The sequence below is a fragment of the Epinephelus fuscoguttatus genome, linkage group LG14 (assembly GCF_011397635.1).
Source record: "Epinephelus fuscoguttatus linkage group LG14, E.fuscoguttatus.final_Chr_v1".
Classification (NCBI taxonomy): Eukaryota; Metazoa; Chordata; class Actinopteri; order Perciformes; family Serranidae; genus Epinephelus; species Epinephelus fuscoguttatus.
In genome coordinates, this window is record NC_064765.1 from 11,740,198 (window position 1) to 11,764,064 (window position 23,867).

At 41.6% G+C, this 23,867-nt stretch overlaps 1 protein-coding gene across 1 annotated transcript in view; it reads left to right on the top strand.

Annotated features, from left to right (window-relative positions):
* Positions 1-12,318: 12,318 nt before the first annotated feature.
* Positions 12,319-23,867, top strand: part of crip2 (cysteine-rich protein 2) — a 31,960-nt gene continuing 20,411 nt past the window's right edge. Inside the window, exon 1 of the mRNA XM_049596531.1 lies at positions 12,319-12,492. Within this exon, the coding sequence (XP_049452488.1) occupies positions 12,450-12,492 (43 nt within the window). The 5' untranslated portion in view covers positions 12,319-12,449. The remainder of the gene's footprint in view (positions 12,493-23,867) is intronic.

A 23,867-nucleotide genomic window follows, 5' to 3' on the forward strand; every position in this document is an offset into this window, starting at 1 on the left:
TTTTCTATAATATGTAGATCATGTCAAATATGTTTAAACACCAAGAAAAGCAAGAAACCATCAAAATTACTTAGTTGTAATGTCTTGCTGGGAAAAACATGACAATGAGTTGCACTTACCTCATCCTACCAGCAGGGGTCATCACTCACATAGCATTTTCTTTGTCCTCAGTTGCTCCCTAACAAAGCATTGAAGTAGAAGGGGAGAAAAGGTCCATCCCTAAAGGAGAATATGACACTTCAGTGAGTTAATATGAATTCTGTGATGACGCCAGCGAGTAGCATCAAAGCTGACTCACAAAACCTCAAGGATAACAAATTAAATCATCATTGCTGTCTCTGCTCTAAAGTGCAAGAAAGCTAGTTCACAGTGGCTTTTGGAGGTCATGTGTTACTGCAGACATGGCTTGGCTGAAAGCACTCAGACATACTTTGAAAGCCTCACATGAAATCTTGGCCCTAATCCAAAGGGATTAACCACACTGCACTTGTGGGTTATTGATACCGTGACCTTCACAGAATGAAAGCAGTTTTACCATCACACTGAGAAGAAAGAACAGTGTCAGATATGGATGCAGACAGTTGAATATGTGGCACCCGAAAAGACGCCTCCTTTTTGTAGCTCCCTGGCCCCACCTTGCAAGGGAATCCCGCCGCCAAGTGTCCACCCTCCACCGCAAGATCATGTGCCAGAATGCCAGGAGCCGCCAGACGAGAGCAACACATTTTTCAGTGAAACAGCTGGTGTGCCGCCAAATGTGTCTCCATCTTCAGAGAGGCAGAGGAGAGGCACTGGCAGTTGGTGAGAGAGGTCTGTGCCATGTGGGGAAAACCCACAAGACACTCAGACATAAAAAAAAGGAATCACTGGAATGGCAAATGGCATCAGAAAGTCACGTCTTGAATTTCTTTCCAGCAAGAATGCCTGTCATCTTATTGGTCGGGAGTGTTGGAGCTGCACCAGCTGATGTCAAGATGCCTAAAGAGTAAAGATTCAGCAACTTGTGATGCGTATCTTTTATCTCTGACCAGCAAAAGTACACACCAGCATAAACTCACATGTACACATTTATACATGCAGTTAAATACAACCCATCAGATCACTGAATTATCAGTATTGCAGATAAAGATGCTACTTTAAGTAAAAAATAATTCAAAATGTAACCAGGTGCTGGTTGTTACCAATGATTTTAAGATTATACAATTCAATGCAAGAAAAAAAGTAAAGATTAATGAATTCAGTGCCTTTTAAGACTTTATAAGAATCCTTGGGAACCCTGATCTTAGACACCAAGGCCAAATCATGATCTTTTTGAGTTACCTACCAAGTGAGAAACTCTAGATTGGCCTTGCAGCATGACTTTGGCAATCACTGGGTGACATTTTGTTGAATGTCAATAATTTAGTGGACATCAAATGGTGAAAAAGCAATAAAATGTTTAATCACAAAAAAAATGTACTTAATCTTGACAAATAGAGACGTCTGTAATAAATTTCCACAAAGACTGATTACTCCATGAGTGAGAAACTGATGTTTAATTATGCTCTTATTTTCCATTGACTGCAACAGTGTACATAAGGATAGAATTCACAATATTGTGAAAAGTTATTCCAAATACAATTCTTAAATTTACCACACTACTTCTATCATGACGTGAAAATTTTGTTCTTTGGCATGAACATTGGATATTTACTTTGTGAGAATTCACAGTGGCTGTTTACACTAAAACATTTTGATGCACTGTGGGCTCAATTTCAAAATTCTGGCAGGCTCATTTGTGAAGGACAGTCTGAAGATGCCGTGTAGCGAGTTTGATGTGGACTGAGTGAAAAATGTTGGAGGAGACAGGTTCACAGTTTTACAGTTTTTGAGAAAAACAGATTGATGGACACTGTAATTCCTGCCAGGTCCAAGTGTGAGAAAATTTCATGCGAGCGGCATATTCCTAGCATGTAAGACTGATTTGTTCTTCATTTTTAAAAGTTTTAAAATTAAGTTCAACCTTAAGTTTAATCAGGAAGACTTTCTTTATGCTGTATGCATTCACATTTCTCTCTCTATCCCACTCCCACTACTTCAACTTCCAAACAGACTTTGTCACGATCTCCTTCAGTCATTCATGTTGCTGCTGCCAAACTTTAAATCTGCTCTCCTCTCTGCTCCTGTCAGCTGTCATTTTAGGCTCAATCGTTGCACCCTCCTCCACTCCATTCACCTCCAGTCACCTTATCCAGAGCCCAGGACAAGCTCATCAAAAACCCACTCCTCCTCACATCCATGGACACGAATGAGCATGGACATATGTGCAAAGTTTTGTTTATTTTCATACATGGGAAGGCAGATTTCAAAGTAGGAAGAAGAAGACTGGGCTGAGCAAGAGGGACCAGCAGCAGAGTTGTCTGGCCCCTAATTAAAAAGTGATGTATCACTGGATTTTAAATCATGTGTGAGTCTCCGGCGCCTGCCGAGAAAAGTTTTGGGGTTTTTTGGGGTTTTTTTGTCCAATCAAACACAAAACCTGCTGATTTCATTCTCGCCTGCTAATTAGATATTTCACCTTGTTAGGCTCCTTCTTTGGATGGAAACTGATCTCACTTGAGCTTCCGGCCCTTCAGGCAGTTATATTGGATTAACTGGGTGCACTTTTTGTTTGCACTTCTAGTTGTCATGACAGTCTGAACAATGCTGGACAGACATGTGTAAATAATGGCTTGGTAATTTGCTTGTTGGCTGTTTAACTAGGGCTGTTTACTATTAGTGTTTTGTCTTTTGAGACGTCTGATTTCACAGTAAGTAGATTACGGGTATGTATTTAGTACTCATGCTTTTGCTTAATTAGTTTGCTTAATTAGTTTGCTTTTATAGTTAGTCATCTTGCTAAAAACGTCTAACAACAGGATCATTCTTTCTTTGTCCTGCCAGGTTGTGAAATATTATTCATTTCTACACAAAAGCCTTTCTTCAATGAGCTCCATGATGACCCAGAGGTCATTATAACCACCGCACAGTGTGACTGATTGATGTGAAAATTCATTTAACACAGTGGATATGTTTGGTGTGCCTTTCATGACACCAAGATGCCCTATGCTCCACACTAATGTGATGCCAGGAGGGAGACAGAGGTGTCTCCAACTCTTTTAAGCCTGCAGAGAATAGGTGGAGGGTTCGTCTCTCAAAGCCTCTAAAAGCACCTAAAACAGGATGGGATCTGTTTTGTTTTCCATTAGAGCACCACCCATGTTCAGAGGGTCTAATTATACAACACAGAGCTCAGCTCGCTGAGCACAGCATGTTTCTTTACATCAAATGGAACAAAATGTTTTATGTACTGAATGTGACCAGTTAGTTTTACTGCGGAGGGCGGCTGCAGTAGCCCACGTGTGAAATGTCCCTGCTCGTGTGGAAGAAACAGACAGGCTTTGTTTAATGTTTAAAAGGTAAAGAAAAAATTTCCAGTGCTGATTTTTTTTATTATGAAATCGGGGCAATAGAGAGAGACAGAGCTGAGCAGGCAAGACCTTGTGACAGTGAGTGATATTGTTTGTGGACAGACAGCGAGGGATCGCCTGTCAGTTTGAGGACATGTGAAAGAGTAGGCAGTGCCTCTCGGGGATTTCCAGCATAATTTCAAGTACTTTTGACCTCAGCTGTTGGTATGACTTTGGATGTTGGAACAAAAAATTATACTTAAATTGTTGTCATTACCAACAATCAAAATCTAATTATTTAAAACTACCAGAATATGTTAGAGGTTGGTGCCAAAACAACTATTTTGTATGCTTAGATGCCAAATGCTAACACTGTACCAACTTTTGAAACTACACATCTCAATCTCTATGGCAGAGCATTTCCAGAAACACTGCATTTTTAAAATATGCTTTCTTGCCAAGAATAAACAGTCTGCTGGCGGTAGCTTCAAATTTAGCATACAGACATGAGAGTGCTATTAATCGTTTCATCAAACTCTCCCCAAGAAATTAGTCTTTCCATCCATTTTCATCCGCTCAGCGGTGGGACGTGCCCGAAACTTCTCTAACAGGAGGCACCCAGGACGCCTGATCAGATGCCTGAACCACCTCAACTGACCCCTTTCAACGCGAAGGAGCTCCCTCCAGATGTCCGAGCTCCTTATCCTATCTCTAAAGCTGAGCCCAGCCACCCCACGGAGGAAACTCATTTCGGCCGCTTGTATCTGCGATCTCATTCTTTCGATCACTACCCAGAGTTCATGACCATAAGTGAGGGTTGGGGAATAAAAACAAATGGCTCATAGCAGTGAGCTTGGAACCCCGTAGTCCTGCAGTACCCCCCCACAAGACTACGGGGGTTCAAAAATCGGTCGACAATCAGTCGGGGCCTCCTTTCCAGCACCCTGGAGTAAATTTTTCCCAAGAGGCTGAGCAGTGTGATACCCTGATAAAAGGAGCACACCTTTTTTGTAAATGGGAACCACCACCCCGGTCTGCCACTCCGCAGGCACTGTACCCAACCTCCATGCGACACTGAAAAGGTGAGTCAGCCAAGACAGCCCAACAATGTCCAGAGTCTTCAGCAGCTCAGGGCGAATCCTATCCACACCCAGCCCCTTGCCGCGGGGAGCTTTTTCACTACCTCAGCAACCTCTGCCAGGGATATGGCTGAGAGTTCCCCTGAGTCTTCAGGCTCTACCTCCTCCACAGAGGACGTGGCAGCCAGGTTCAGGAGTTCGTCAAGGTGCTCCTCCGCCGCTTAACAATATCCCTAGCTCGTAGTGTATTTCTCCAAATATCAAACTGTTATGTTTGTGTCAAACTGTCACACTTTCTACATCCAAATTACATGATTGATACAGCTGACCAGTCGTCAGTGTGGCTGATTGATGCTTGATGAGTAAATCTCACACAGCACAATCACCACTAATACATCCGCTGAGTAAGATGGAGTCTTCAAGACGTATTGATCATTAATCAGTTTCACTTTAACAACATGCTGCCACATAAACAGAAAAACCTTGATTAGTCAGACATTCAACTGAGTGCTCCGCTGGGGTCTTAAGTGTGATTAAACAAAGGGCAGAAATGCAGAAAGCAATATGTAGGGGTATCTTAATTCTTGGTTTAAATGGCTTAATAAAAGTGTCTCAGTCACCTTCAAATCACCTTCAAACAAGTATTTGATGTGTTAATTATACTCCTAATCATAACATTTTAATTAAAATCTCATGAGGACGCGCAGGTTGTCTGTGTTTAAAGTCTAACTCCCATGTGCCATCACTACAGAGATTCCCTCGGAAATGATAGGGAGCACTGTGAGAGGGAGGATCACAGGACGTGTAGATAGAGAGATCAAAACCTCCAAAAATCTTCTGCCAGCTGTGTCTACCACGCCCTCCCTCAACACGCCTCAGGGCCACAGCGCAGAACATGTGCCCCCCAAAATCTTCCCTTCATGTTGTAAACAAACACGGGGCAGAAAATTAAAATGACAGGAATACTGAAACGGCAGCAGCTAAAAATAGGAGGTTTTAGATTAGACATGGGAGCAGTGAGAGTGCATACAGAGGAACCTCGACCAACAGTGACCAGTGAATATCTGCCAAGCAAAACAATACACCCACATCACTAAAAATGGCCTTCAGAGGAATCTAAACCCCTCACAGTCCGAGCGGGAGTAAAATACTTACTTAAATTTACTGTCCATGACTAAAGAAAACACAGAAGCACTCTCCCATCTGCACTCAGACATACTGTAATGTAATGTAAACTGGAGGGGGGCCTTCTACAAACAGGAGCACCCATTAGTCAGACAGCTGATGATATCATGATAAATCATTTCAAAACTAACTGTTATTCATAATGAATAGGCTCCAACTGGTGTGGCTGCAAGGCCATGGAAATGTTACTCAGAGAAGTTCTACCATAAAGGCTGGATCACTAACCTGGTAAAATGGGCAACTCCTGCAGACCAAAGGGGCCCAGAAAGTCACAAGTGCACTCAATCAGTATTGGGAATTTAACTAATCGAAAATTGAAATTGAAAGTGAGATGATTTGCACCAGGGTGGCATGGCGATGCAGCGGTTAGCACTGATGCCCCACAGCAAGTGGGGTTCATTATTCATTATTTCACTAATTTACTTACAGTAATGTTCATCTGTGTGTATTAACATACCAAGCTCAGGCCTGTTACAAAATGTTAATGTTATAATTGTGAAAAAATAATAAAATGTTGTTATTAAAAATATATATAAAAAGAAGAATACACTAAAATATATTACACAAAACATTATTCACAAATTAAAGCAGTATATTTGAATTTTGCTTGGATGTAGATTCTCCCTATGTTATTTTTATTCAAAAGAACTTCATTTAAAACTGAAAAGGCTTATTAGTGGTGTTCACATGTAGTATGTAGTCTATATGGTGCTGTCTAACACCTGAATCTTACTTGATGAAGGTCTACCAGCTGAAACACTGTGATTAAATACAGTAACAGTGAGCAGCAGTCGGCAGGACTGCTGGTTTATATTGATTAATTACCAAAACATAAGAGATTCACAAGCTTATTTTAATAGCTGTGTGGCTTACACTGATTATATAGTATATTATTTGTGCACTTTATTCACCTGATTGTATCATGTCTCAACGAGAGGAGACAACATCCACTACATTTTGAGACCCAGAGAAAGAGAGCAGATAAAACTGGCCCCATTGTTGTCTCGACCTTATCACAAACAGATAGAGTATCTGCTGTCTATTAAACTCTGAGTGAACACTCAACATATAGCTTATCATCTGCTGAGACTGTTTAATCTTACCCGTCTCCTGGCAGAGCTAAACATAGGCTACTGTTTCTAAAATAATCGCCACTCTAGAGCGTGTGCTATGGGAACATTTCAATAATTAATGCAGGCTCTTTTTTCTCCCTCTTACTCAAAGACACGCACATGCACACCCAGCAGATCACGTGTTGGCCATACAAACACTACGTCCTTACATTTTCAGAACTACCACAGCTGTCTGAGGTCTTTTAAATGACGCGCTTGTCCACTTTTAAATAGAGGCCTCAGAACCCCTCAATCTGGCCTAAATCATCTGCTTGCCTCTCTGCAGCACTTGTGCCCACTGGCTCAAAGAAGCAGCCTGCTCCTTCTGTGGTGTTGGGCTGGGCTGAGCTCACGCCGGCCGCTCTCTGGGCTCCTCTGAGCAAACGACATGTCACGTGGCGCATGTGGATCATGCCTGAATTTGCATCTGTGGAGCCTGAATGTGTGAGTTTGTGTGAGAGAGTGAGCAGGAAGGAAAAAGGAAGGAACTGAGGGATTGTCACTGTCTGGGGTTAAATGCAGATCTGGCACCTGTTTGGCCCTGGGGTACGGTGCTTATATAATGTGAGGGGGTGAGTGGTGTTGAGGACAAGTGTGCAGCTGGAATTCATAAGCCTGGTGGGCAAATGGTCGAGCACTAACACTGAAAGGGCTCGGATGTTTACCATATACACCAGTCAAAAATAAGACTTATTAAAGACCCTTTAAACCTATTTTTTTAAGTCAGTTACTATAGCTCCTTTTCCACTGGACAAAAGAAACAATAGTAACATCTGGCTTTTGTATTTAATGGGAAAGATTACAATTGGCATTCATTCCCACGACAAATGACTTGGAAATCTATAATGGCTTCAGCTGTGATTGTCTTAGATTGACAGTAATGAAAATACAACAACTAGGTGGATGAGCAAGTTTTCGCCCCCTTTCAGTCGCAATCATGCGCCACCACAAAATACTGTTTTCATCCAAGCAGCCATTAAACGTTGTTTAAAATTCACAGGCACCGAGTTTGAAACAGAGGCTGTACGGTACGTAAGCAGGTGTTCCCACATTTAAAAAAAACAAAAACTGCATATACGTTCTAATTTTGGTGGAAAATGGGTATGTGAGTGATGGTTCCAGATACAAACGACCTGTTGTTTAAGTATAAGGACGTTTTGTTCAGGGTAGTTGTCATGTCTGCAATTAAAGGTGTTGTATGTAACTCTGGAGACAGACAGCTTATTGCTGAGTCTCATTTTCAGGTTGTCAAATACTTATGCTTTGGGTTAGTGATTCAGTCCGACTACCAACCCAAAGGTTTCTGCTCTCATGTGGATTTTTATAAGAACAGTATTCAGCTGCTTCTGAAATGGCGAGACATGTATGCTATCTTAAGAAAATCAAGTGGATATTACATATATGTAGGCTCAAAGTCCTCAAATAAAGCAGTTTGTCTGTGTTTTCTGCGTCAGACACCTGATGCCAAAAGTTGCCTTTTGCACAGCTATGATACGCTGCCAGGTGGCGTCAGTTAGTAAGACAGCCGAGCAGAACCTTTCATGATGTTATGATTTGCCGCCGGTTGGCCAGATGTCCCCTTTTGCAGCAGTATACACGGCTGGACAGCGCCAGGTTGGAATGATGTTTTGTTCTAAACCTAACTACATGCTTTTGTTGCCTAAACCTGCCCACGTGTTCTTGTTGACATCCCAGCATTAGTAGTAAGCCCGGTCTCACTCCAAAATCGGCAAAATCTGGCACTTGGGCGGTGACTTGCGGCGTCAGAAACCAACGGAAAAAGGTGTCCTTTAATGTCGGCATGATACGTGGCCAGTTGCCATTATAGTTGTACGGTGCCCAGCAGCGTCAGGGGGAAACGCGGTGGGACAAGGATAAAAAAAGAATGAGAATGTTCAAAATTGATGTAACAGAGGCTGAGGCCCCGAGTTGCAGGTCAACCCTGAAAACACTAAATCTTATAAAGTCACATTATGCATTTTAATAGCAGTTTAGTTCGACTCTCCCTCCTGCCTTGTAAATGCCCACAACCTGTAAGCTTTCTGTTTTAAATTTGAAGCCTCAAGCTGGTTTGACCCTGACGGTATCATCAGGATACTTTTCTCAGACTTTATAAAAGTCCTCCAGAGCTGCAGAAGACACAGTAGTCATCCTCGTGATGAGTAAACTTGATCTTCTTGTGTAAAACTTCCCCAAGAACACATTTTGATAAAGAGAAGATCGGGATGTGTCACGTTTTCCGTACTCTTCCACCCTTGTTTGCCCCCATTATAAGTCTAAGTGTACTAACATGCCTTTAACCCCTCAGGACCACCTCACCCTTCTTTCCACCCTTCTCTTTCTATTCCTGTCTCTCCCTCGTGGGGCTGGATGCTTGATCTGCTCTGGAGAATCAGCGAGAGTCTGAACCAAGCACCGGATCAGAAACAAGTTAAAAGTAAAACTAGTGGCCTGGATACGTCCACTCCAGTCTCCCTGGTGTTACTCACACTCCTCAAACGTGTCAAGTCACACTGTCTCAGAGTACAAGCCTGTCAGGGGCATCTGTTCCCTCACCTATCATTCATTTCTGTCCCAATATCCCCAACTTTAAATGATTCAAATTAAGAGTTTAAACTCTATTTTTCAGCCTCACATAAATGTTTTATATTACAGATAGTGGGAATAATATACCCTTTCTTTCATCTTTATCGCATGTGTTCAGTGAGCCGAGTATTTTAGAGAACATTGTCCTCTCACTTTTAATCTCCTACATCCTCTTTGTCTGCGTTTCGCTCTGTAGTGTTTTTGACCTCCTCCTCCTCCTCTCAGCAGGTTTGAGTCTGATTGTGCGCCGCAGCTGAACTGGCAGCAAACCTGCAACCACAGCAAACAACTGGAGGTGAACGGTAATGAACTCATGTCCTCTGTGAAACACACACCGTGAGCGCTGAGGCAGGAAGGCTCTCTACTCCAGCTGTATGCTGGGTCGGAAATGCTGTGAAACATCTCCATGGGTGCTGCTGCAAATCAGGACTGCCCCAAAAAGTCACCCAGTGTACAGTTTTGCTGTCGTTAAGAGGCAGTTGACTGCCTTTTTTAAAACAGTGAGCTCAGAGATAAGGAGGAACTGGTTGCCGGCATGCTGATGGGTGCTAATCAGCCAGGACACAGATGTGGGAAATATCAGACTGTCTGTTCCTGGACCAGGACCTGCTCTGTGTCACACAGCAGACAGACCAGACAGCACCCATGTGTGAAAGAGATGACCTCAGTCACACACTGAAGAAATGGAAAGAGGCAGACGCGCTGCTGTCGGACCTGATAATGTCTTTTAATTAGTCATCAGAAGTAAATGCAACACCAATATGTCATTCTGAGTTGTGAGAAATTCAGATGCTGTTTTTCAGCTCCGCCTGTCTCCCTTCAGCAGGCCCTAATTTGTCACAAAGCCAGCAAGCTCCTTAAGGGAAAGCCGATCCACCCGAGCCACGTTTCAGCGTCTTCCTTTGCCTAACAAATTCCTACGAGTCACTCACTCTGAAAGAAAGCATTGTGATTCAACCAAACATACTTCACTGGTGGAAAGGGAAGTGGGAGTGCATGTGTCCCTGGAAGACTGCCCCGCCACTTGCTCAAAAAGCTTTCCCGCCTGACCTACAGTAGGCCAACAAGACCACAGGCTGGCCCATAGAGAGAAATGCTGTCTTCAAGTGCTGCTCGTAAAACTCACAACTTTAAATACAGGCATGACAATTCTAAAGGCCTGGGGTATGCTTAAGACATGTACAATATGTTAGCCAACTACTTCTAAAGCTAAAGTGTTTACAGCTTCTTTAAATAACCACACTGAAGGGCACAGAGACAGGATGATGAATTTTACAAAGAGTGATAATAGCACTCACTTATTGGCCAGTCAGAGGCCAATGAGTCATTATGGTTTGTCCTGAGATTTACCAGTAGACGTACTTGATGACTGGTTTTGTATGTATTGCTTTTAAAATTGTATTATTCAATGTATATATTTATGCATTGCTAATGATAGACTAAATACATACAGACTGTGAGACTGATTATGCAGCTCATGGCCTCTGATTGGTCCATCTCAGTAGGCATTTTCTATACATTTTTTTTTAAATTTCCTTTGTTCTTTTACCTAACCTGATGAAGGTCTGACAACCAAAATGCTGTTTATCTAATAAAGTTTATTGCAAGTAGCACGTCAGTGTGCAGGAATTCCTTTTCTTCTCTTATAGACACTTTCCTCTTACGTTCCCGTCTACAAGTTTATTAAGGTGTGCATGAGCCTCTTTTAGGTCTTAAACTGGAACCCCCAGAAGTGATATCATTATCAGACCATAGCCAATGTCACTTACGCCATCAAATTTTAGAAATTCGTGGTGTTTCTTAAAGTCAAATTTGAAAGGATTTGTCCTACCAAGGAAGGATCCTACAGAGGCAAGGCAAGAGTCCTTCCTAGCATTTGGTGAACAGATGTCCCAGATGTCTCCAGATGGGCGTCATTAACCCTCAGCGGACAGAGGGGGTTTCAGACTAATGTGACAATTTTGGTGCTCTCTAATGTTGTTGTTCAATTTGAACATATATGAGCACTGTATTCAAAGCCACGTGACTTTTTAGGGAGATTATATTTCTGGATTGTACTAAACAAACAGGTAGGCGAGATAAAACTTTTGTGGAACTTAGCGCTCCATCACTGCTATGAATAATTAAAAACGTTTATGTTTTATCTAAATCACAGTATTCTTAAAATCACATAATTTTTTTTTTTTTTAATTTTTTATTTAACCTTTACTTAACCAGGAGGTCCCATTGAGATTGAAAATCTCTTTTACAAGAGAGACCTGGCCAAGGTAGCAGCCAATCAAAACATATTTAAAACGCAACAAACACAACATATGTAAAATAAAAAAATCCATAATAACACAACTAATTCAGTCCAATTTAGCAGTGGACAAAATGGAAAGCATAAATTATGAGGTTTTTGTAAGTGCATTGTAAGTAATTTCTTATCCTTGTATGATAAAAACTCCTACAGATATTAATCCAAAAATGATATATTCATCTAGCAAATTGTGTGCAAAGAATTGTGGGTACTTTATACCTGCAGAGAATACACACATGCATGAAAATTCTCTGAATGATCTGTCCTTTACTTTGAGAAACCTCCTCTGTTCATCAGTTGTAGCCTTCTGCTTGACATCAGTAAAACTGTAACTAGCTAAACTGTTAGCTACTTTACTAAAGAGCTAAAGTACCTTCAATGGTTGCTAGATGTTGTTTGATCGGTAGCAGTGTGAGGAACACTTTAATATCTGCTGAGGAAACACAATGAAGAGAAAACACTGAAAGAAAAAAGCATTTAACTGAAGTTTAAACTGTTTTTAAACGACAAAAATGAACAAAAACCCTTGTATTAGCTGTGAGTTGTTATATTTCCCACAACACGTGAAGGAGGCACGAGGACGGGCATCGTGGCGGAGGGGGCGGGGCGATGCAAATGAGGCAGCCGTTGAGTGAATAGAAGCTCCGGGCTGCTGTAAGCGGAGCAGGGACACTTGCTGTGGACACAGGAGCTCAAAGAGAGTGGACACCGCTCACAGAGACACGACACATCACTTTCACCCGACCCACGACACCGCAACATGGCTTCAAAGTGCCCAAAGTGTGACAAGACGGTGTATTTCGGTGAGTGCTGCCTGCTTTTATTCATCTCTGCTTTTCAAATTAGTTTTGGGTCATGATGGTGAATCCCGACTGGTAGCCTGTGTGTGTTTGGGGACAACGTGTCTCACAGTTTTTGTAATGAAAGACCTGCTTCATTTACAAATTTAATGAGTAGGGTGCATTTTAAGATATAAAGGAGTTTATTTCCATTCATTGAAAAAACATGCGTTTCACTCAAGTAGAATTAAACTGTATTGAGTTACTGAATTTACATGTACTAAAAATGCCTACTTTTTAAATGGACTTTTGAATGTGTGCAAACATTTAGACTACTTCTGTGTTTAAATCTCAACATATAGTAGTATATTTAAAATTGTTTTTGTGAAGTAAATTTGACAGTAGCCTAATATTGGATCTATTAAGCTCAATATTGTTTTGGGCTTTTATGTTCACTGGTGGGAAAAATGTGAAGCCTTCCTACATTTCCCAAAGGAATTCCTTACAGTAGTGAAATTCATAGCATTCCTTAGATTAGGCATTTTTGAAGGGGAAAGGGTTGCTGTCAATGTAAATGATTCACAGAGGCAAACTTTGGGAAAGCTGGACAAGCAAATGGGTCAATGTAAACAAAAGACCTGACAGCAAATAATTCAAAATATGTTTTCTTTTTATAATGTATAAGATGCGTGAGAGCAAACATGCTGGTTCAGCACTAAATTCACAAAACTGCATAAATGATTAATGTTATTTTGACACTGATCTGTGCCATTTTCAATTTGTTGTGTTTGGTAAACATCCAAAGCCTGGCAGTTGGCTTCAGAGGGCTGCTGACGGAGGCCCTTGCCAACAGTGCAAAAATGCCATATGCTGAGATTGCCCACTCACGGAGGAGCACGGCAACATCATGCTGCGTCAGTGAGATGAAAACATGTAAACATGCATCTTTTGCATCCTTGTAAACAAAGATGTGACAACAAAACACCCACTTGGGCACAGAGTCACACTTAGTCACAGCGATGGCACCATGTATTTACTATAACAGATGTTTACAGTTATAGAAACGCACACAGATAAGAGCAAAGCGGAGGATTACAGGAGCTCAGGTCATGAAGATAAACAAAAATTTACGTCTCTGCTTTTGAATCTGAAGGCTGTGCATGTGCACACTGCTCTGTGTATTTTTAGGGGAACATGCTGCTGTACTGTTGAGTAATCCTGTGTTTATGTTTGGCCGCATGCTGGGAACAAAAAAAATGTGTTCTTTGCCGCTGATCTTTTCTACACTTCACAGCACAAATCAGAGCTGTCACGGGGGTCAAAATCAATTATGTGAGTGGATGGCAGTCCTCTTACGTAACAGGAGTGGCAGCAAAACACCACAGCTGCTGCTCATCCTATGGGTCCCTGGAGTCAGTGGCATGGAATAAATATCTGTGCAAAATAAGGTTTAATTTCCTCCAATACAGATTTCACGCATGTCTGAGTATTCGTTTGCACCGCAGCCTCAATACGCTGCAGCGAGTGAGTCACAGCCTCTCGGTGATGTATGTTATTTTTTATGTAATGTGCTGAAATCCATCCTGGTGGAGTTATTTTTGGCTGGGGTGTGTCTTATTGGGTGGAGAGTCTACTTTAAGGATGATGAACAGCTACTAGGAAGCAGGACGGGTGGAATTAGCTGCACACGTCAAACCAGGGGAGGATGGAGAAAATGAGGGGAGGTTGTTGATGACATTATTAAAGTCATTGCAAGGGAGGCTGGGAACCTGTGTCAAGGCATGGGAGAGGTCAGGGTGGGAGAAAAGTTCTGCTGCAGCCCACAGCCTGAAGCATCAACATGATGTCAGTGATGGATACTGTAGAATGAGCTCAGCAGCTCCACCTACATACATCCTCCTCTCAGATACTTGGTTCCCCAGAGACGCCAGAAATCCTGTGTTGAGGTGGATTTTCAGGTCTGTAGAACAGTTAACGAATAAAAGAGAAGAAAAAACAACCCTTGCTTCTGATCTACACCAGGACATGTGTTATTGATAGAGAAAATTGTCTATTTCCCGTCCCCATTTCCCTCCCCTTTATCCCTTCTTGTGTTGGTGGTTTGTGGTGAAGCAATATAGAGCACTGATGGGCCCACCCTGCAGTTAACCCACCTGGTCCTCCAGCTGGTGCTGCCCAATATTGGATTTAACAGGCAAAGGTTTTCAACACTTCACTCTCCTTTTCTTTACTTCTGCAGAAAAAAGGTCGTTTCACGTGGTGATGGTGGTGAGCCACAGGCTGGGATGGAAAGTCTTTTGGTTTTGTTTTTTATTGTCTTTTTCCGTTTGTTATTTTAATGAACAGCTGTTTTATGGTGGTGATGGTGCAATTTTATCACCATAAAAGGCACGTGTTGACTTTTGCTGCTGTTCTCTTTGCTTGTGAAGTTTCTAAAACCTTAAAGGAACAGTGGCATGTAGTGTTGAGGATGGCAGATTGAAACTAGCTGAAAGTTCTCCCAGTTAGAATTCCGTCAGTGTTCATTGTTCTGGAAGTTTATACCAAGAGCAGGATTATCCGCAGACATCTCTTCCTCTCCAAAACAAACAGATGAGGGGTCTCTCAATGCATAGGATCCATACTAAAAATGTACATATGGACAAAAGCTAAAAATGGCATGCCGCAAAACTTTTCTACAGTTTCTTCAATCAGGCTTCCACCTCACCATCTGCATCGCCAGTTTCCTGTCTCCAAAATGTTCAGAAGCATGGGTCAAAGTTTCTCCCATCAAGTCTGTTTTTACAGATCAAATCTTTTGCATGGGAAGTGGTGTACGTCTCTTTCAGGCCCCATTTTATGCATATGCAGTGTTCATAAATGAGACCTGAGGTGATTTTAAACCGGTAAAAACACTGAATAAAGCAGTTTTGTGTAAAATAAAATCTGGGTTTTTCCGATGCTAATCATCGCAGAAGGCCTGCTAAATACCGTGGCCAACACAAAAATGTGAAAAGGCCTATCTATAGCAAGTGTTTGGTTTGTCCGTTCCGGGCTACTGTAGAAACATGTGGGTGCAACATGGCGATCTCAACAAAAGAAGACCTGCTCCCTATGTAGATAAAAAAGTTTCATTCTAAGACAACGAAAACACCACAATACTTATTTTCAGGTGATTATACAGTGTGTAAGATTAAGGGAGATTTAGTGGCGTCTAGTGGTGAGGATTTTCAGATTTAAACCAGCTGAAAGTTCTCCTGGTTAGAACTCCTTCAGTGTTCATTGATCAGGAAGTTTATACCAGGAGCCAAACTATCTACAGAGGTCTCTTCCTCTCCAAAAAAAAAACCAACCAGGTGATTTTAAACCAGTAAAAATACTGAATAAAGCAGTTTTGTGTAATAAAAGGCCATCGCAGAGGGGCTGCTAACTACCATGGCCAACATGAAAACGTGAATGGCCCTGTCAAGAGCCAGTGTTTGGTTTGTCCATTCTGGGCTACTGTGGAAACATGGCGGTGCTGTGCATCATGGCGATCTCAGCAAAAGACCTGCTCACTATGTAGATGTAAACAGCTCATTCTAAGGCAATGAAAACACCACAATTATTATTTTCAGGTGATTATACACTAAAGAAAACATACTTATTATATTATATTCCATTTCTGCCAGTATATCCCCTTAAATCCTACACACTGGACCTTAAAAGTCCCCCCAAAATGTCTGACCTTGACTATACTGACTTGTATCTGTGCAATTTTCCTAAAACGTACGCAGGACAAGCTAGATTAGGTACGTCACTAATACAAAAGCCAATCACTGTCTAATTCGGAAACACATATCGATGGGGAAACAGACTTCGACACATGACAGGCTAAGAAACCTGAAACCTCCAGCGCAGAGCAGGTTCCAATTTTTCCCAGTGGCCACTCGCAGTATTGCAGCGACAAAAATCCTCCTGCAGCCCAAAAAGTCTTTTCCGCATAGACCACCATTGTAAGAGACGTCTGTAGAACTGTTAAAAAACACCTTGAACTGCAAACATGGTCAATTATGGCTCTTTCTGTTATAAAAATCTAATGTTATTGATTTCCATCATACTGCACACTGCTGTTTTAACTGTCATGCAGTGCTGGAAAAAGCAAAAAAACTTAATGCAAGCAAATCTCTCAAAGAAGGCGAAAGAGAAGTTCTGTTTCCCGCCCTTTTTCATAGTGATTTTCACTGCTATTTGGGAAACCATGTTAAAAAAATATTACCATTAGTATACATAATGTAAAATGTGTCTGAAGAGGGACTTTAAGTGCACACTTTAAGGAAACCACAGGTTGTTGCTGGTGTTAAAAGAATGTAAATGTCTTTTTTTAATTGTAGGGTTGGCTGACTTCAGATTCCCAGTGTCCACATTGCGTCCTCACATCTGTTAGTTCCTGTGGTACAGAGATGCTTAGAATACACCAGGGACTATTGGCTGACATGTGACAAGCCCCAGTAGAAATACATTGTTAGCGTGTGATAGAGTCCATGCGGGACACAACACAGCATGGCTCACTAAATCTCTCTCCGCTCCAGACCCAAATTCAGCTGAGCGATCCAGCCACAGCTCTTGTGCATGACAAATTGGAGCAATGCATCTTTGTGCAGCTAAGTGAATAAACGAGAAACTAATGGTGCTCCACTCGGAGTTTCTCTTTCTCTCTTTCATTCACCAGTCCCTCTCGGTCTGGCTCTCTTTCCTCCTCTTCAGCCACTTGCTCTGTGCCTCGGGCCCTAAATTCCTCTTCCAAAACTAGAAGGACTGGGGGAAATGGGGTGAGATGGCTCGCCTTTATTTAAACGGGAGACTCTCAAAGTGCTTCATGCATTATAATGAGAAACGACATCTCTATTCACACAAAGCTCTTTCTGTCTCCGCGCACGTTTGTTGCTTCCAGCGAGGCGGAATACCTTCGTCCTCTCAGCCTGATGATACGTTTCCCACACCTCTTTTTTTATCCCACTTTTACCCCAAACATCCACACAATACCTTTTTTTCCTTCCCCTCTCCTCTGTCAGCACCAGAGTACCCTGTTTTCCACTTGGCTGCCTGGTGGGCTGTGTGAATGTGCCTTGTCAGTTATGTAACATCATTTCTTGAGTCGTTGCCTCCCGCTCACTGCCATTGCATAACCTGCCAGCTACTGTGCGCCAGTCAATGAGGGTCCTTTTTCTCTGCCTTTTTGAGGCACAAATATGATCCCCCTAATGGAGACAGCATTAAGCTCGGTGCTGAATGTCAGGCGGCCCCCCCAACACAGGTGAAACTATTCCACCTTGCAGCAGAATGACCTGTTACATAACAGCAGAGGCAAAGAGGACCAAAGTTGTCTTTGGTTCACTGAAATGCCTCACACTTTAAAGATAAAATCCTTTAAGATTTTCATTCTATCGAAATTAATTTTTGACATTATTTATACTTTTTTAGTCTGTTTAACTGATAGACAATATAAAGATGGATGATGGATCTCCACTTCCTCCCAATTTACAAAATGAAGCCAAACTATCCCAGATACAGATGCTGCCATTTTACGCTGGTTAGATCATCTATAGCCAGAATCTGCGCAGTAGTGATGCAGAAGTGGAGCCGCAGTTTCAGTCTGATAAGAACTACTTAAAATGACAAAAGCCGTCTTAGGGAAGAATTTATTTAATGTGTGCTTTGATTCCTTAGTTTGGCCCATGCCCATTTCACTAACATTGAGGGGGCAGGGTTTATGACCTATACTGCAGCCAACCACCAGGGGGCAATCAAAATGTTTTGGCTTCACTTTTGGGGAGCCGCATGAAATCCATCTTTATATACGGTCATTGGTTCCTTCTCTCTATATAATAGTCCTTTGTCCTTGTGCATGTCTAAGTGCCTATGTAGGGCGCAGACTGGCCTTTAAAGTTTATACTGAATGCATATTTGGCAAAACACAGTCAATTCAATGATAAAATACAGATCAGAAAAAGGATGAGATGGAATTAGGACAGAGCTTTTGTAAAAATGAAAAAAATGTAGACTGAAGAACAGCACATTATCATATATTGTAACTAGGTGGGATTGTAAACAGTCGTTCATGTTCATTCAGTGCGTCCACTGCCTCTTTTATAGGAATACTTCACCCACAAAATTACCATTTGTAAATCAATTACTTGCAACATGTTACCTTGAATTTATGAAATCAAATGTTTTTCTCACTTGCCTCCATTGTGAATGAAGAATCCAAAAACAGCAAACATTCATGATGAACTGGAGTAAATGACAATCCAAAGACCATCTCATTTATCCAGTCATTTGCTCAGTACTTCCCAAACACATGCATTTTTGCTAAAATCTGACTGTTTAAAACACTTCCATATTTAAATAGTCTCACACGGATTAGAGGAGCGCCTCGGCAACTCAGTGGAATGCATGGGCAGAGATCAAATGCCAGCACTTGCCAAGGCGAGCTACTTGATTTACTACTTGAAGATTTTAGCAAAAAATGTGTCTGTGTGGGAGCTACTGAGCATGTGACTGGATAAATGAGAAGTGGATTAAACTGCACGAGTTGTGTGAGGGTTTGTAAACAGATGTTTTGCTGTTGTTTAATGCTGTCCCCGTTTACTTCAATTAATCATCATATGTATTACAAAGTCAGCCAACAGTCTTAACTTTATCCAAAATGTGTCCGCACATAGTCAGATAGATTGGTTTCATAATTTTTCATTCAGGGATGCTCTCTAGTTTTCTCCATAGTCTGTGAGCGAAGTGAAAAAGAACAGAGAACAATAGCCTAGATTTCTGAACTTTTACAGATAATTACAGATTGAGTATTTTATTATGAACGGTCCGTAGCGCAAATTTTGAATAAGCAGTGACAGCTCTTGCCCACGCACTGCTGATAACAATGCATGCTTGTAGTGGACACGATGGGGGAGACAAAAGCCGGCACATGCATTCATTTCATGTGATGTGTCAGACAACATTAGATTTCATTAGTTCTGTATCACTGTTCAGTCACAGCATGTCAGACTGGGTCATCTTTAGTCCTGGTTTTTATTAAAACAATGTGGCATGATGAATCCTCTCCTGAAAACACATACACAAATTTCTCTTCCTCTATGGTGTTTCTGACAGAGTAGCTGAGGTGGTCAATACAGGCTTCATTTTGGAGGTTACTCTGGGACCTGTGTTATTAAAAAGCGCTTGCCAGTACCACCAGTAACCACAGACGTCGACTGGAATCTTGTGAATTATAACTTTAACTCTTCATCTCTGAAGCTTGACACTTTCAAAGGGAACTACTCCACTTGTACCATGTGCTCTTATAGACACGGTCGATTTTATTATGCCTTTACAAGACTCAGATGATTTCACTCAAAGTTGTCGAAGCATTTTACGCCTCTGTCATGTGATGTCTTCCCCTCAACAGCTGATCATCCAATTACATAGGCTACATCTGAAGGTGCCATTCTAAGTGAAACAGTCCTGCTTTCTCTTTTGAAGACATGGTCCACTACTCTGTAGGCTAGTCATGCAGACTGGATCTGCAGCCGGGACACAGTGTCCTGACCGGTTAGAGATGAGATGAGCGTGGGGCGAAGCAGGCCTAGGGGTTCAGGGAGGGACTGTGGAGAGGCTGCTTCGCCCGCGGCTCCTCTGACCAGCGCAGACAGGATGCGAGTTAACTGCAGCCCATTTACGTCACCCAGCAGGATTCACGAGGTCGGCCGATTTTATTCGCAGAGGGAGAGAGGGGGGTGGGGGGGTGGGAAAGGGAGAAAGCCTGGGGAGGAAACCTCGCCTTGGCTGAGGCGACAGACGACCTCCAGAGCTAAGTTTTGCCATTGGGGGGGTTGTAAGCCACAGGACAGAGACAGATCCAAATACATGTTTCCTAGTGGCTCTGTAGCATCCCCACCCTGCACTGTAGAGCACCACAGCACACACACTGACCCTGAATAAATCTATTCCAATGTTTAACACACCACTGCCAGGGTCAACTCACTTTCAGTTCTCTCTCAACTAGCCGAGGATGAACTTTAAAACTAAATAATAAAGTGCAGGTGAATTATTTATCATCTGTAGTTGTAATGAATGTTCCAATTCACACAACAAATGCACAGTAGTGTCCCTCCACAGTTGCTCCTCCGGATGTTTCTCCCATTTTTCCCATTAAGGTTTTTTTTTGGGGGACTTTTGCCTTATCTGAAGGGAGGGATTTGTACGCTGTACATATTATAAAAGCCCCCCTGAGGCAAGCTGTGATTTGTGACATTGGACTGTTGAAATAAAACTGATTTAGCTTGACAGTTGACAAAAATATCACAAACACTGTCTGTTTCTAGATTTTCCAATGTGAGGATTTCCTCTTTTTTTCTATTTTGCTGTCACAAATACAGTATATTTGAGTTTTGGACTCAGTCACCTTGGGCTCTGGGACATTTATAATAGAGATTTTATAGTTTTTATAACTTTTTACAAACCCTGAAAATAACTATTCGATACCATTTTCAGTACCACAAGGAAAAATTGACATTGAAGGATAAGATGAATATAACAAGGTTTCAACTGGGGTGTGGCAACTTTTCTTGTCTTGGTTTGTAGCAGAGAACAGCAGAATGACTGTAGTAAACGGAGCGCAGCTGGTACCAGTGTACTGATACTTCAGAAAATGAGTATTGAAATAGTTTCAAATATTCAGAATAGATGATGGGTCAAGAAAGTAAACAGCAGATTAATCAGGGTTTCTGTCATGCAAAAATTTGCTTCTTTTCATACCCTTCATACATTATTATAAACAAAATCTTTTGGGGGTTTGCCGTTGTTCGTACAATATAATATACTGGAAGAGTAAATTTTGTGCTCTGTGAGCTTGCCTCCAGCATTTGTCGTTATTTTATGGTATTTAAGGGCCAGACTTATAAAACCGACATCAGAAAACTAGTGGCAACCTTTGCATCGCCTAATGTTGCCCTTGTGTCTGCCAAAAAGTTTTTAATTTTATTTATTTCACCTTTATTTAACCAGAAAAACCTCTTGAAATTAAAAATCTCCTTTTCAAGAGTGTCCTGGCCAAGACAGGCAGCAATATAAGTTACAGACAGACAACACAGAACAAAAATACAGAATAAAAATGTAAAGCTCTAAAACAAGCAGTATAAAACACAAAATAAGATTACAAAAGGCTAAAAGTATGTTAATGTATAGAAGTGAACTATAAATGCAACTACACGATTACAAAGACAAGCTAAGACACACTGTGACATTGGCATATAGAAGATTGTGTACAGAACTCCTCCAACACTGCTTTGAAACAGCCGAGAACAACCAATGAGTGGAACTTTAAGTCCTTCTGCAGGAGATTCCACCTATAAACAGCTGCATACATAAATGCTCGCTTGCCAAACTCTGTACGTCCCCTCAGTACAGACATAAAAACATGTTCTGAGAATGGAGGGCAGAGCCATTTTCATTTTTTTTCATAATGTACATACATAAATATGCTGGAAGTAGGCCGAGAATAGCTTTGTAAACCAGAATGCCAATGAAAAAACGACCCAAGCATTCAGAATAAAATTTTGAGTTAGTGGCTTACAGTTGCACTTGAACACACTGCAAAGTCTACAGCGATTGACCAACTAGCATGTACATTCTGCACCTGCGTAAGCATTTTGCGAACTATGCAAAGAAATAATCAACAGAAAAATAAATAATGAAATCAAACATTTGTTTCCAGATTAGTCTGATTTTAGCTCTGCAATTTTGGCACAGTGGCTGTAAACACCTTATTTCTATGATGATGTCACGTAGACTTTTATTTTAGAAACTAAAGTAGAAATGCACCCCAAAAAACAGGATTAATTCTAAGATCCATATCTAGGAAAATAATGAGATTATTCTTATTTAAAGTGAAATTCTGTAAACCTGTTACTCAAATATCATAGAATATGTTAAATAAAGTTTTCAATATTGAGCACAGTTTGTCCCCTCACTCAATAAAAGTCACTGTTGTAGGTTGAGGAGTTTGTTTAATGCCTTAGCTGAAAACTTCCCTCAAAGTCACTTCCCTTGGCTCGGTTGAATGCCCTTGTGTGCCCCGAGTGAATGGCGATTGTCTTTAAGTTGAGTAAAAGGTCGCAAATCCTTGAGGGTGTTTGTACTCCAGAGAGCAGAATAGAAAGGGGATGCAGAAGAAGGAAACACAGGCTGCTTGTTTTTTCCTTTCTTACACGGCTCCTGAGATATGAGACATTTTTTAACTAAATGTACCTCCCATGTTCGAGTCCCATGCTGCCTTCCAGGCTTCTATGCAGTCAGTCAGGTGTGTGGTGTTTATCAGGACGTGCAGTTATCACACTGCAGTGACAAAAGCCAAAAGCAGAAAAACACCCGCGTGGACTCAGCTGTCACTGATGGAAGAGGAGAATGAGACAGAGAGTACGGGGCAGAGGGTGGTGTGTATATGTGTGTGTGTTTCGGTTTATGACTGTGCTTTGGATGGGTTTAATGTAGGAAGAGCTGAACAGATGGGTCCATGTTACCAGAGGGTGCAACAGAACAGAACCCAGCTAAGCGTGATTTAGAGATATTTACAATAACACTGGTTACATCATGAACGTTACGAGGAAACTTGAGCTTAATTTGGTGCAAAAATGCCCATACGTTCATGAGTTATCATCTGTGACAAACTGAGTTCATAACTGTGTATTTTTATAAACTATAAGGTCTTTGATGCTTCACTATTTACACTTAAAACCGTTAAACGACTAGAAACAGAAGCTGTTGCAGTTGTTGCTGATTTTATCCCCTCCTGCACGCATTAGATTTCCCCCCGTCGCACCCTGATCGAATTATTGAGCGATAAAAGAGCACCCATATGAGATTTCAGAGCCCAGCCCCCCTGATGGACATTCCTGCTGCATTGCATGCTGGGAGTTCAGCTGTATAAATGTTGTTCAGTACTTGTACTAGTGCTTTAAGCTTTTTAAAGTAGCACAGAAAGGATGAAATTCCTCCTGACCCCTGAAAGGGTGAATCAGTCCATCATCAGCTGTGGTGTTTGGGTGCAGCTGCCCCGTCACTGTTGACAATTAAGCCACCATAATTAAGTCTTTTTGGAGAAATTGGCCGTTAATGTTTTCCCTCTGAAGACCCCTTGTTAAAGTTCTGTTGCTTAATGTTCTGTCCAATTACAGTGTTCTCTGTAGGCCATTTGCTGATCCCATGCTGCTCCTCTTACAGGCTCTCTGTACGTGGAGCATAATTGGTTTCACTCTTAATATGATCTGAAGTGTAAGTGAATCATGTCACAGAAATAAAATGAATCAAATTATAACCAGCTTGAAGTTGTCTGATGTACTTTAGTCTTTGTGAGCAGAACTGATAACATGTCCTCTTTGAAATATCACGAG